The 14,350-nt window shown below is 48.6% G+C and overlaps 1 protein-coding gene across 3 annotated transcripts in view; it reads right to left on the minus strand.

Moving 5' to 3' along the window:
• The window catches only part of Anxa6 (annexin A6), a 53,495-nt gene extending 39,423 nt beyond the window's left edge, over window positions 1-14,072 (minus strand). For 2 of the 3 annotated variants that reach the window (XM_027427466.2, XM_027427465.2), the window contains exons 1-2: window positions 13,932-14,072; window positions 2,253-2,296 (exon numbers count right to left, since the gene is read on the minus strand). In XM_027427466.2, coding sequence (XP_027283267.1) covers window positions 2,253-2,270 — 18 coding nt within the window. In that variant the 5' untranslated portion in view covers window positions 2,271-2,296; window positions 13,932-14,072. The remainder of the gene's footprint in view (window positions 1-2,252; window positions 2,297-13,931) is intronic. The other variant, XM_027427467.2, reaches the window with a different exon arrangement.
• Window positions 14,073-14,350: the final 278 nt, after the last annotated feature.

Below are 14,350 nucleotides of genomic sequence, written 5' to 3' on the forward strand. Positions count from 1 at the left end.
GAAGCCCCACCCCAGCTACTGCAGGTAGGTAGTCTTGGACTTCCTAGAACACAGATAAACATTACCTAGACAGATGATTGCCTATACGGGAACTGTAGTGGAGAGCAACCATAACCAGCTCTGATACCCACCTCATCCTGCAGCTATTGGGGTCATAGGACATGTACCGCCTCTCCATGTCTGCAAAGTGTTTTTAAATTCACTATTGCATTCCAATGGCAAATCTCACTAAACAGGTCACAGAGCTACAACTCCTGGGGCCTTCCATGGAATCATAGTCTGCCTTCCTGCCTTTGGGTCCCAAGTTCACCTCTTTGGAAGGTGACAAGAAGGACCCGCCATCATGATGGAAAGAGCTAAGGTGACTGGACCCACGGAGCGTGGACTGTGCTGCAGTGTGTGGGTGTGCACATATGTGTGGGGCACTGCAATCAGTGCTAAGAGCAGGCAATAGACAAATTCCCTTCTTCACACCCACCTCCTAGTAGCATCTTCTGCAACTTTCTCCCACTTGAGGCTGCTGCCTGCCGGGTACCCAGAATTACCCTTCGTCCTGACTACACTGGATTATTTCTCAGTTCTGGACTTCTAATCCAGCCAGTCCATCCTAGACCCCTCTTGTTTTCCAAAGCCTCCTAACCTGAAGGCGGTGCCCTCCTGCTGGTCCCAGACTTCTTTCATGTCTCACCAAAGCATGATGCAAAGACATCTGACTTGCACTCATGCTCAGCCACCCTGAAATTTGCTTGCAGAGGGTCTCTGGGCCCTGGCCTAAACCTCTGAACCCCAAGTCTTGGCCTGACTGATCTTTCGTTCTGACCTGTTTGTTTGAGTCATTCAGAACCCTGCAAGGCAAATGCCTCCCAGCTCCTGGCACACAGCAAGAGGGAAGCAGCAGCAGTTCCCGTCCTGGAGCTTTGTACACAAAATGAATACTCTCCCGGATTGGCCTGATCAGAGAGGCTGTGGGACAAAGCATGCTCCTTATGGGTGCGGGGAGAAGCCGTGCAAGAGCTATTTTGAGTCTGTCTTGCAACATATGAATGCTACTCTCTGCAAACTGTGGCTATCCCTGGTTCACTGGGTGTCATGTCACAAGGAGGGCTGAAGTGAAATTGGCTCTCAGTTCAGCCAGTGAGTAAGAGGCCTGCTCTGTGACCAGAAGTTCTAGAGATGGGGTAAGCAACAAAAGGGAGTCGGCTGGGGTTCCCTCAGCTCATCCTCCCCTTCCATTGCCAGGTTTGCACTATAAGGGTAGCCAACGGGCATCTCTCTCAGGCAAATCCTGACACAGAGGAATCTCTCACACCTCCCTTAGCCACACAGGACAGAATGCTCCATTTGGTCTCAAATTCTATCACCCAACAGAGTAGTCAGACAGTGTGAAAACCTGAGGTTAGAGTCTTCCTGGCCAGGAAAATTTAACCCCAATGGGGATGACATGGGACACACTTCTTCAGGGCATAAACAACCCTCATTGTGATTTAGTGACTGTCTGGTTGCCCATCTCCCTTCCTGGGGTCACATAGCTCTGACGGGGTCGCTTCAACTTCCTACTCCAAAAAGCAGCACGTCATAGCCGGATGGTGGTGGTGCATGCCTTTAACCCCAGCACTCGGGAGGCAGAGGGAGAGGCAGGCAGATCTCTGTGAGTTCGAGACCAGCCTAGTCTACAAGAGCTAGTTCCAAGACAGCCTCAAAAGCCAATGAGAAACCCTGCCTCGAAACCCTCCCCCCCAACTTCCCCAAAAAAGCATGTCACCCAGGCCCAGCCTATGAGGATAAAACCTGGAACCACTGGAAATAAGTTGCACTATTGTATCCAGGTCTATGAAGACAGGAGAACAGAAGCCAGAGGTACACGATGCCCATGCCAGGCAAAACCTCTCAGGAATGAAGCAATCTAGAAGTTGCCCATAGAAGCAGAATCCTCACTCTGTCAGCTAAGAGTTGGATCCAGTCAATCCCAAAGCCCTGAGCTTCCCAGTACTTGAGCCAATTCACATTGCTTTGTACTTGGGATATTGTGTATCACCATTGGTGACTTGCATATGAAGAGCTGTAAATTTAGAGCCACCTCTACTCCTTTTGGGCTGAAAGTACCATGATTATCTGAAGGTACCATGGATTTTCTGAGGCCCCAGGAGTTAGCTGAAGGTACCCAGCTTAGCTAAGGGTACCTGGGATCTAGCCTACTGATGCTGGGGTTCCCAGACCTAAGAGCAGGGGCCTTGAGAAGGAGAGACCCTTACCTGGGCTGTTTTGGCCATGGTCTCAGGTTCTGCAGCAGAAACCACTGTGGAAAGAGAAAGCGAATTTGAGAGACCACCCCAAGACTCTGCAACTCTCCATTCTTTGCCCCTCATTTTCTCTCCTGCTGTTTTCATACTCAGAGACCTGAGGGAGCCAGAAACTTTGTTTTTCAAATGACAGTGGCTGTATTAGATAACAGCACAGTCACAGCAGGGTGGGAAAGGGACCTGGACAAGGGAGGCTGGGCATGACCACTGACCTAGCACTGACCCATGCCCTGTTGTGTGCCTGGTATCTCCCCTATCATTTTAGCAATCCTTACAGGCAGCAGGTGCCCTTTGTAAGAGAAAGGAGACCAAGGCTAGGTACCACATTTGGTCCAAAGCCAAATCACTCCAGAATTCAGAGTCCCTGCGTGCTACATGCACTCTGTGTGCTCTTTCCAAACCACTGAGAATGGCTTCCTAACCAGGCCTTCTGGCATACAAATGGGAAAACCAGGAGGTTCCAAGTATCTCCCTGAGGACATCCTCTCAACTTGGGTATGTTGCATTCACCCATCATCTACCTCAGCCAGGAATGCTCTGCACCGAGAACACAGCAGGACATACTTGAGACAGGACAGTCCTATTTTCATGGGTCCCAGTAATAAATGCACCCACATGGATTTCTTTCTTTCTTTTTTTTTTTTTTTTTTTTTTTTTTTTTTTTTTTTTTTTTTTTTTTTTTTTTTCGAGACAGGGTTTCTCTGTGGCTTTGGAGGCTTTTCTGGAACTAGCTCTTGTAGACCAGGCTGGTCTCAAACTCACAGAGATCCGCCTGCCTCTGCCTCCCAAGTGCTGGGATTAAAGGCATGCACCACCAATACCTGGCCCCACATGGATTTCAATAAGCACCTAGAGGAAAGACAATGTGCAGGACAAGAGGTAATGGGATGTAATTAACCCTGGGTGGCCAGTCAGAGGTCTCATACAGATGTCTGGGTAAGAGGCAGCAACACAGATCTCGGTGTCATTGGGATGGCAGCAGGGAGAAGGATGGTGACAGGATGGTCTGACCCAATGGCTGAGGTCACTGTGAAGACTTGGCTCATCTCTGATGGAACACAGCCATCACCACTGTGGGAGACTTGAACAAATGGGATAAAATGTCTTACTGAAACTGGTAAGGACTATGGGCTGGAGGTGTCAGGGACAAGAGCTACAATGATGGAAAAAGGGACACAGGTGAATTCTTATAAATAAATGAACAGGGGAAGCGAAGCAGGTACAGAGCTGAGCTGAGCTCACAGGCACTCAGCAGAAGGGTAGGAGATGCAAGCTGAGCAATCAGGAACCACGAGGGCTGCTGGACACTAGGAGAAGCTGGTGTAAGCTGATTGCCTCAAAACAGCTCCATACTGCTTTGTAAGAGTAAAAATATCTTACTTGCAAGGAATGAACTAGAAAGGAGGGTGGAATCATAGAGACCTGCAACTCAGCACTCTCCAGCCCTACACATCCCCCAACTTTGGAGAACTCTCCCCTGACACTTAGTAGTTATGTGACAGAGGGCTTAGTGCTCATTTCTGAGTTCAAGGTTATGCTAAGCACAAGCTGCCTGGGAGTGGTGCTGGGGGATGGGGTCTGAATTGATTCCAGCACAGAGCAGACATATCAGGGGTGGTGGGATGTTGGTATAGGGACTTTTATTAGTTTGCCCCTATGTTGCCTCTGCTGGCTTACTACAGTCAGCAAGGGGCAGTCATCTGATGATGCTGGGGGTGGAGGACACAGACAGAGATCTGTCTGCAATTGAAACTCAGCTACAGGAAACCCTGCTGTTGCTCTAGCAACCGGGGGCCCCTTGGTATAAGAGTGCAGCTCTCATCAGGAAATGGAAACCTCACACTAGAAGGGGTGACTTCTAAGATTGGTTCCAGAACCATCCCTGGGGTTTCCCCAAGTCTGGAGACGCAAGGGGCAGCTAGTGAAGGAATGAACCCCCAAACTGCCAGAGACCCAGGGAGTGAGCTGATATGGGGGTGGGAGAGCTGCGACCTGTCACTTGAAGGCTGAGGCACTTTCCTTTGGCCTTGTTGCTGGAAACTTCAGCAGCTGGCTGGCGCCCAGGCCCATCTGGACGACAGCCCCTTTCCACAGACAGCCGGCTCCAAGGCGGGGCCACCGTGCCTTTGGGGGAAACTCCAAGGGCAGTTTCTGTGGGACTCTTGGGGGTCTGCCTCCTGTGTATGTGGAATGTGAGTTCCTTTGATAACTTCACGTTCAGATTGCAGTTTGGAGAGCCAGTCTGATCCATTCCAACAGGAAAGCTAAAGGCTACAGCACAGAGGCTAGCTGCCTGAGCACTGTCCCCCCTCCCCCCCATAACAACCTAAGGCACACTACCTCCGACTGAGCAGCCACTGGCCTAGGATCCTAGCCAAGGCCTGAACCATCTGACCTCCAAGCCTTTTTCAAGATGACCAGGACTCAGCCAGCAGCCTTGTCTACAGTTCCAGGTCACAGCAAGCTTCCACACAGATGGAGAGCGACCCAGGGTATGTGGTTCCTGCTGGGTCTCCTCTCTGGGCCTTAGTGGAATGAAGTCATACAGCTGCCATCTTTGGGAAACCCCATAGTCAATATGAATGATTTTTCTATATTTCAATGAGTGGTTTCCACAATAGAATGCTGGGAATGCTCTCCCCAGACCCCAGGACTCCTCAGCCCTCCCTCAATCTGTAAATTTTACCAACTTAACCTGGAAAAGGGGCTCAAGACTGGTTAAAACTGGCTTCTCTCTCCTTAGAGCCCTGAGTCTCTTTCATCTGATCACCACCCAAGTGCTTGGATCATTCCAGAAAAACCTCCCTCTGGGCAGTGACCTTGATGGCTTCTTCTTAGGTGGCCATCACCACTGCCTTGCCTGGTAGCTTGTGACCATTGTGGGGTTTCTTTGGGGAGTGAGGGGGCAGAGTCCTATTGCCCAACCTAGAGAATGGGCTTGGCCACCTTGTCTCCTGAGCTCTGGCTAACATAAGTTATTTAAACTGAATCTTAGTTTGCTCATCTGCAAAGACATATTGGAATTCCAATGTAAACTATGACACAACAGATGAAAAATGCTTAGCAAGACTGCTAGCACACAGAAAAAAAAAGTAATAAATAATCACTTTTATCGGGATAAGTTTAACATGGCAAAAAACAAAAGCTTTGACGTCAAGATCCCTGTGTTCAAATCCTGACACTACAAACACCTAGTTCGGGACTTTGAACCAGCTGTATTACTTCTCTCTGACTCAGTTTAGAAATCTCCCACTTAGAAATGGGATAGTTGGGCTGGAGAGATGGCTCGGAGGTTAAGAGCACTGACTGCTCTTCCAGAGGTCCTGAGTTCAATTCCCAGCAACCACATGGTGGCTCACAACCATCGATTTTGAGATGTGGTGCCCTCTTCTGGTGTGCAGATATACATGGAAGCAGAATGTTGCATACATGATAAATAAAATCTTAAAAAAAAAAAGAAATGGGATAGTCATAGGTTTTCTTAGGATATTGTAAGACAGTGTGCAAAAACCACCCTTTCTGTGGGAGACTAAAAGAGCCCACCTGAAAGTAATTAAAGATCTCTTTTTAGATTTATTTATGTGTATTGCTATTTTGCCTGTATGGATGGATGTGTGCCAGATGTGTATCTGGTTCTTACAGAGGTCAGAAGAGGGTATCGGAACCCTGAAATTGGAGTTACAGATGGTTGTGAGCCACCATGTGGATGCTGTGTCCCCTGAAAGAGCAACAAGTGCTCTTGACCACTGAGCCACCTCTCTGGGCCTGCAGAAGTAACTTTTTAATTTTTTTTAAATTTATGCTTATGTGTATATATCTGTTTGGATGAACGTATGCCACACATGAGCAGGTGTGTATATGGAAATCAGAAGAGGGGGTTGGATTTCCAAGGGGCTGGAGTTATGACAGCTGTGAGCCAAAGAACCTGGGTACTGGGAACCAAACTCTTCTGGAAGGGTTGTAAGTGCTCTTAACCACTGAGCCATGTCTTTGGCCTCAGATTGTTTGTTTCAAACTCAGTTTTGTTTTGTTTTTATTGAGACAAGGTCTCTTGTATGCCAGGCTAGCCTTGAACTTACTATGTATCCTCAGATAAGGTGATCCTCAAGCTTCCACCTCCCAAGTGCTAGGATTACACATATGCATCACAGTACCCAGTTTATACAGTGCTGGAAACTGACCCCAGGGCTGGCTTTCAGGGTGCTAGAAAGCACCCTACCAACTGAGCCACACCCATAGCCAACCAAATGTATTTCCATGGCATATGTTTAAGTTGGCCATTCAAGGAACTGCAGACCTTTACAAACAGAACATGGGCTCCAAGACACGGCTTTTTTTTTTTTTTTTCCAGGAAGCTAATCATTTCTGCCCATATCAGTAGACAGTAGGTACAGGCAGAGGTATTTCTCATACTCCTTTTTCTGCACAGGAAAGATCTTATCTACAGAAGGACATGGGAGATCTGATTGGTCCAGATAGAAATGACTACAGGTCACCCTGAGAGACTTCATCTTCATTATAGGATTGGGCCACTTCTTTTCCCCTAGAAGCCCAACCCAATCCTTTGTTCACTTTACTGAAGGACGCCATCATCCCACCCCTTGTTTTGATTTTCTTATTTTGAGACAGGGCCTTACTATATAGTCCAGGCTGGTCTGGAACAGGATACCCTCCTTCCTCAGCCTTCTGTGTGCTGGGATTACAGATATGTATCCCCTCACCTCCAGGCAGTCTCCCTTGCCTCTCTTTGAGTGCCTGGCATTAGCAACTATGCATACTAATGCATGTACAAAGGTACATGGTTATGGTTTTTCCCCTCCTAAACTGTATAATTTCAGTTCATTTCAAAGATGAAAATAATCAAAACTGGCAGGTAGAGCCAGGAATGGTGGTACATTCCTTTAGTCACAGACCTGGGGAGGCAGAGCCAGGTGGATCTCTCTAAATTAATGGCCAGTCAGGTCTAGGTCTACATAGTAGTTCCAGGATAGCCAGGGCTACACAGTGCGATCCTGTCTCAAAACAAAACAAAACTCGGCCAGAAAGACAGTTTCACAGGCAATGGCGGTTGCCATGCAAGTCTGGTGACCTGAGTTTGATTCCTAGAACCATAAAAGGTGGAAAGAGAAAACAGACTCCTCAAAATTACCCTCTGATCTCCACATGCATCCCCTCTTTCTCTCTCACACACACAGTACCAATAATAAATTATCTTTTTAAATGATCGAAACTTTCAAACAGCCCTCCATCTAACTGTGCATGTGACAGAGGAGGGCTTAAAGGGTTATATCCAGTCTCCCTCCCATAGTGCCTTCCAAGGCCAGGTCTCCTGGCTCAACATTCAAGGCCCTCGACTACTCTTCATGGCTTCTGTCCACTTCTCTCCCTAAGCCAGGAATTCCCTCCACTATCACTTCTCTACTCAACCTTCTAGAACCTAAACCAGTGTTTCTCCATTCTAGTTTTATTAATACAACTGGAAGACTTTTTTTTTTTCTTCAAATGACCAAAGGCCACTGCAACCAACAAAGTAGAAAACCAATTGACTGGTCTCATCTGTACCTCAATTGGGGAGCCAGGGAGATTTCCCCTCCTTGGAATCCCTAGGGGGCTCCACATCACTCTCCCTTGACTGGCTTGTGATTAACCATTGAGGATTTGCCATTGTGTAGCTGGAGGTCACTGGCCCTGAATGCACCATGGGGAAGGGGAAAAAAATCTATCTTCAAAGAAAACCTTTCTGAGTTATCTGATTTTAGTTTTTCTGTCTTCAAGTTCTTTACAGCTCAGTGAGTTGTGGGTGACTAATGTTCATACATAGTAATTCTAATAACTTGCACATTCCACTGTCTCTCCCTTCCCCCTTGGGTGGAAAAACCAGTTTTGCCTCTAAGTGAATATTCCTTTCAATATGAAGGTGGTTATTGATTCCATTTTGAGCTAGTTACTAATAGTTGCTTGCACGAGTCCATTGATTAGAAGTAGAATAAAGCCTTGAGCAAAAGATTGTTTTTATTTTATTGCATGTGACTCATGGGTTGGCCTTTTTTGGGGGACAGCTATTGTGCTTGCTGTAAACTTCCAGCCAGGAATGGCATTTCCTAAAGGTCATCATGTACCAAGAGGCTAAGAAACCAATCCTTCCAGGATACTTTTCCTCAAAAGCACAGACACCTCACTCTGCTCACAAGAACCTAAATCCAACGTATCTCCTGGCATCTCTGAAAGGTTCAGGCATTATGCTGGCCTGCCTCTGTTACCTGTCAGAATCCACTCAGGCAGTACCCCGGTCAGCCCAGGGTTCCATGGGAACTAAGTCTGCACGCAGGTGTAAAGGACCCTTGAAAAGACAGACCCCCCTCCCCCCCGCCCATTTACGCTCTCTTTACTCTCTCTCTGCTTCTGCTCTTCTCTTCTCTCTGTCTCTTTTCTCTGCCTCTCTATGGTGACCGGCCATGGCAGTCAGCCATTACCCCGTTTCTCTTCTCTCTTAGTCTCCCTACTCTGCCGGGCACATAATAAACTAGTTAATATGTCTAATATGTTTCATCTTACACGCCTCTTTTTCTTCAAAAATTTTAGCAACCTCTCCTCTGTAGTAACCTTAGGGTCCCAAATAACAAAACTGTGCAGAACAGATCACCCTGTAAGTCATTCCGTGAGTGCAAGCTGCACCCTGGAACTGAAGTGGTCAGCCAGTAGGAACCAGATTGAGCTCCTAAAGCAATGGTATTGATAACGATGACAGGGATAAGGGCTTCTAAAAATCACCTAGAGGAACCAGAATGGAGGTAACGAAGGTCTAGGCCACATGGGGACCAGGACTAGTTAGTTGACCTCACATCTCCTGCCCCAGTTCTTCCTCTGTTCAGACCTAAGGCTCATGTCAGTATCCTAAAAATGGGCTTGGTGTCCCAGCCTCCCTCAGTTTGTTCCTCCTCCCAACTTGGTCACACTGAACAAATGATTTCCTTTTATTTTCTTTTTCACCATTACTGGTCTGTAACTGGTTTATTGGGACCAGGTGGCGAGGCCTTGCCAGCTAGGGCTGCAGAAACCCAGGTTTACGAGATAAAAACTCCAGTTATAGTCATGAGAGGTTCCTGTAGTTACATCCTTGAGAAGTCACAGGGGAGAAAAAATAGAACCATTGAACCAAATTGCAATTGCTTTGCTCCCAGGCTGTGGCCAGAGGGTAAATGACCTGAGAAGTTGGGCAACTTGTCCAAGTCCAGAGAGAAAATTACTGATTAACTGGGGACTCATAAGAAAACAAAACAAAGCCAGGCATTGGTGGCACATGCCTTTATTCCCAGCACTCCAGAGGCAGAGGCAGGTGGATCTCTGTGAGTTCGAGGCCAGCCTGGTCTCCAGAGCGAGTGCCAGGATAGGCTCCAAAGCTACACAGAGAAACCCTGTCTCGAAAAAAAAAAAAAAAGAAAGAAAGAAAGAAAGAAAGAAAGAAACAAACAAAACAAAACAATAAACCTATTAGCAACCTAGACTCACTGGTGGGAGCTAGGGCTAGGACAGAAAATTGAATAGCCAAGGCTATTGAATAGCCCATGGTACCAGCAGCCTAATACTGAAGTCTGCCCACCAATAACTACAGAGGAAAAAAAATGAACACTGATAATTTTTTAAAAAAAATTTTTTGGGGGAGCACACATGCGCCATGGGGTAGCTTGTCAGAGTTAGTTCTTTCCCTCTACCATGTGGGTTCTGGGGCTTGAGCTCAGGTCATTAGGCTTGGCGGCAAAAGTCTTTACCTGCTAAGCCATTTCCCTGCTCACTTCCCCACCCTTCAATGACTTTTAAAACAAGATAGAAAAAGTACATGTTGTAGGTTGGGAAGTAGCTCAGTTGGTACAGTACTGGTCCAGTATGCACAAGCCCCTGGGTTTGATCCCTAGCACCAAATAAACCAGGCACGATAATACACACAAGTAATCCCAGCAGGTGTGTGGTAGAGACTGGAGGCTTAGAAATTCATCACCAGCTATATAGCAAAGTCAAGGCCAGCCTGGGCTACATGAGACACTGTCTCAAAAACAACCATTTTAATAACAGAGCCTGAGAACTTTCTGTACCCCAGAAAGGTATGGTGCCTCCTGGGGTAAGTCTATTGTACTTTGAAGGTTTTGACTTTCAAAATCCTTTTCAGGCTGGGTATGTAGTTTAGTGTAGATCATTCATCTAGCATGTGTAAGTCCTTGGGTTATATTCCTACCACCAAGAAAAGATAAATCTAGAAAATTCTATCTCTTTTCCTATGGGCTCCCCACAGCCAGAAGGAGCAGCTCCCAATCCCAGCTATCGAAGCAGGATGGAGCACTCCTGTCTCGCCCCTCCCCCGACTCCAGACACTCAGGTTTCTTCGAGAGCAGTGTCTTCCAACTCCTGACCAGCAGTCATTGATTCCCAGCTGGGCAGAGCCCCAAGCATTCATCCGACTGCCCCAGGATCAGAAATTGCCTGGTGTGGGTTTGAATCCCGGGTGAGGTCATGTGGTGAATGATAAAGTCTAGCATCTCACGGCAGTCAGGTATCCAGAGGTCAAAGTTCCAAGGTGCTGTTTAGAAGCTGATGGTGGGAAGGACCTGAGTTCAAATCCCCAAAATGCAAGTAAAGTCCTGCACAGCAGCCAAGTCTACCATCCTACTGCAAGATGGGAGGCAGAGACAAGAGAATCCTCGATAGCTCATGGGCCAGAGGCAAACAAAAAGAGAGAACTTGTCTCACATGGAAAATGGAAATAAAAACAGCTGCAAGATGGCTCAGTATGTGAGGAGCCTGACAACCTGAGTTCTATCTGACCCACAACATGGAAGGAGAGAACCAACTTCCGGAAAGATGTCCTCTGGCCTCCATATCCATGCCATGCATGAAAGTACATATACAAACAAATAAATATACATGTAAATAAAACTATTTAAAACATAACAGTTGTAAAGGTTACAGTTAAGGTGTAAAGAATAAAGAATTGAATTCTTTTATTTATTTATGTATTTATTTTTAAGACAGAGTCTCTGTAGCAGATCAGGCTGGCCTCAAACTCAGAGATCCAACTGCCTCTGCCTCTGCTGGAATTAAAGCAAAGGCATTGGCTACCACACCTGGCAAAAATGAAGACAAGATGAGTGTGCACAAGAGGACTTTGCACAGAAAGTTTATGCACATGAAGTGCTGTGCAAGGGCTTACAACTATTCTTTACTTTTTTTTTTTTTTTTTTTTTTGAGATGGGGCCTCCTATACTCAACTTACTATGTAGCTCAGAGTGACCTTGAACTTTGAACGTCCAGATCCTGAAGTCTCCACCTCCAACTGCTGTGACTGCAGATACACACAGTTTATGCCTCCCTGGGGGAAGGAACCAGGGATTCCCCTAGGTGGGGGAACACATTTCTAGGCATTTCTTTCCATTTGAGGGCTAGAGTGTATCTCTGTACCAGCATCTAACAAAGCAAGGGCTCCCCTTGTCTGCTCAGCTGGAAGGATTCCATCAGTGACAAGGATGACTTTAAGGATCATCTGCAGGAGTCAGGAACCTGAGGCTCAGGTAGCCTCCTGTGTACCACACCCTTCTGAGGTTACCACAGCAGTGTTAGCTTCTCTACAGAGAGCACTCCCCAATTTACAAGGCACTTTCATATCTGCAGGCTCAAAGAACGTTATCAGTCCTTTTACAGATAGGGGAATCTGGGCTCATAGAAACCACAAGGCAATACCACAAGCCAACACCACTCAACAGGGCCGGGCCTTAGTGGGGGCTCCTTAGTCCTCCAGGAGAGGGTATTCCAAATGCAAATGGAATGCAGGGTGTAAATAGAAGAGGATGGATTCCAAGCCAAGAAGCAGCAAGTTAGGATACAACCCTCATTTCCCACCCTCCACATGGGGAATGTGTGGAGACCACATCCTCAGCTTTGACCCCACCCAGGAAGTCTCTTGAAGAAGCTGCCTAGGGGTACACGGGGCCACCACTGTGCCTGAATGACACTGTAAAGAGCCACCACCCAGGCCCAACACATCTTGCCAGCTGGGGGCTTGGGTACAGGTCTCCTCCTCCAGCGAGGAAGGAATCAGGGGGAGGAGTTGCCTAGCTGGTGGGTGGAGGGGCAGAGGTGGGGCGGGGCTGGGCCTGGTGTCCAGGATTCCTCTGGGAGCTGCAGTGCAGATGTATGCATGGTCTTTGGCAGCTCTCCAGTGCTGCAGTCCCCCACTCCCAGCTCCACCCCCACCCGCCCCAGCATCTCTATTCTCAGGGCAGATCCATGTTCTGTCCATCAGCTGCAACCCCTGCCCAGAAACAGCAAATAGGTTCAATCTCCCAGCAGAGGGAGGCTCATGAACAAAAGGACAGGAAGTAAAGGGACATCGTGATTGACAGTCACAGCTGCAAGGGGATGAAGGCCTTCTCTTCCCTCCCTGCCCAGCCACACCCAGCTCCCAAATCTGAGAGCAGTTGAATTGGCCAAGGAGGGGGGGGGCACCGGAAGTGTCAGCCACCTCAGCAGACTGCTATGGGGAACAAGGGCCCAGAAAGAAAAGAGGCCTGCCTATCCAAGGGCCCAGGCAAGCTTCAACCCATGGATTTGAAAGAAGAGTTGCTCAGGGTCTTCTGCAAGGCTCAAGGCTTGCAACCAGAACAGTAGGGGCAGAAATGGTTGCAGTTGGGGCAAGAAAGGCTTCGAAGTCCAGCTATCTTGTTTGGGGATCCGGGCAGTAGCGTCAAGATGTGATCTAGGCAGGAGAGGAGGTGGAAAGGAGGGCAGATTCTCAGGGGACACCAGGAGCTCTTATAAACCCAGGAGCCATATGTCCAAATTTGGAAGTGTCTGGGAAGACCCACCAGAGTTTAGACAAAAGGAAGGGGCGGGAGAGAAGAAGCAGAGGCCAGATTCACTCTCCTAAAGGAGCTTTTCACCGCCCACACCTGTACCAGCAGCCAGATCAATCCACTTTCGCAGCGAATGTTTACCTGGAAAGGGGTTTACCAGCAACTGGGAGAGGAGGCTCAGAGAGGGAAAGAGACCGGCTCAAGGTCACACTGCAAGTTGGTGCTGGGGTCTGGATTCGAGATCATTAGAAAGCATCTAAGGCCCTGGAGCTTTGGGAAGGCGCAGGGTTGGCTTAGAAGAAGCAGAAGAATAAATGGGGCCTCTGCATCAAGCTAGAGTCCTCCGTGGCTCCCGGACAGGTGAGCAGCTGCATCAGCCCTCGGGATGGACAGCTGGTCCTTTCTCGGTGGCTATCAGAGAGCCTCTCTCCGCGACCACACAATCCATCTGCCATGCAGCAGAGGATTCCTCAAAGCTCTCAAAGTTGGGCAACTCACAACCTCCCCTGAGGGTCCCTAGATCCCCGCGTCCCCAGTCGCCCCAAGTTTTTCTACCAGTGAAGTTAAGGCGATCAGGCGTCCCCCGCCTTGAACCACACCCTTGGTGGGGCCGGGGCTCCACCAGCTCCCCTCCCCCTCAGGAGCGCTGTCACCCCGCGCCTGCACCTCAGGGACACACCCAAACGCGACACCCCGGGGTGACCGCACCGAAGCAGGGACCCAGCCAGATGCCCATCCCCGGTCCCCGAAGCCCTGCACTCGGTGTCCTGCAGCGACTCTGCACACTCACCGTGCGGGGGAGGCCTTGGGTCAGGGCGACAGATAGACGCAGCTTGAAGCCCGTTAGCCTAGCAGCAGCGGCAGCGCAGACTGGGCTCACCGTGGCACGGGACACGTGGTTCGCAGAGGCCAATCGGGTTCGCTCGTTGCCCGCTCCGCCCCGCCCCTCCCGGGGTGCTTCACTTTGGGAGTCTGGGTGTCACCAGCTGCAGGGGAAGGGCGTGGGGGAGGGCGCTCTCCTGGGCAACCTGCCACCTCCTACCTGGGTCTGTTCAGACCCCAGACCTGACGCCTCCAGAGGAAAGGGGACTTGGCAAATCAGAATTAGAAGTCAAGCTAAAGTCCTATTCTGGATACGTCCTACCACAATCTTGCCACTGTCCTAAGTTTTGTTGAGAAACAGAAAATTGAGGCTTGTTAGAATCAAAG

The sequence above is a fragment of the Cricetulus griseus genome, chromosome 7 (assembly GCF_003668045.3).
Source record: "Cricetulus griseus strain 17A/GY chromosome 7, alternate assembly CriGri-PICRH-1.0, whole genome shotgun sequence".
Classification (NCBI taxonomy): Eukaryota; Metazoa; Chordata; class Mammalia; order Rodentia; family Cricetidae; genus Cricetulus; species Cricetulus griseus.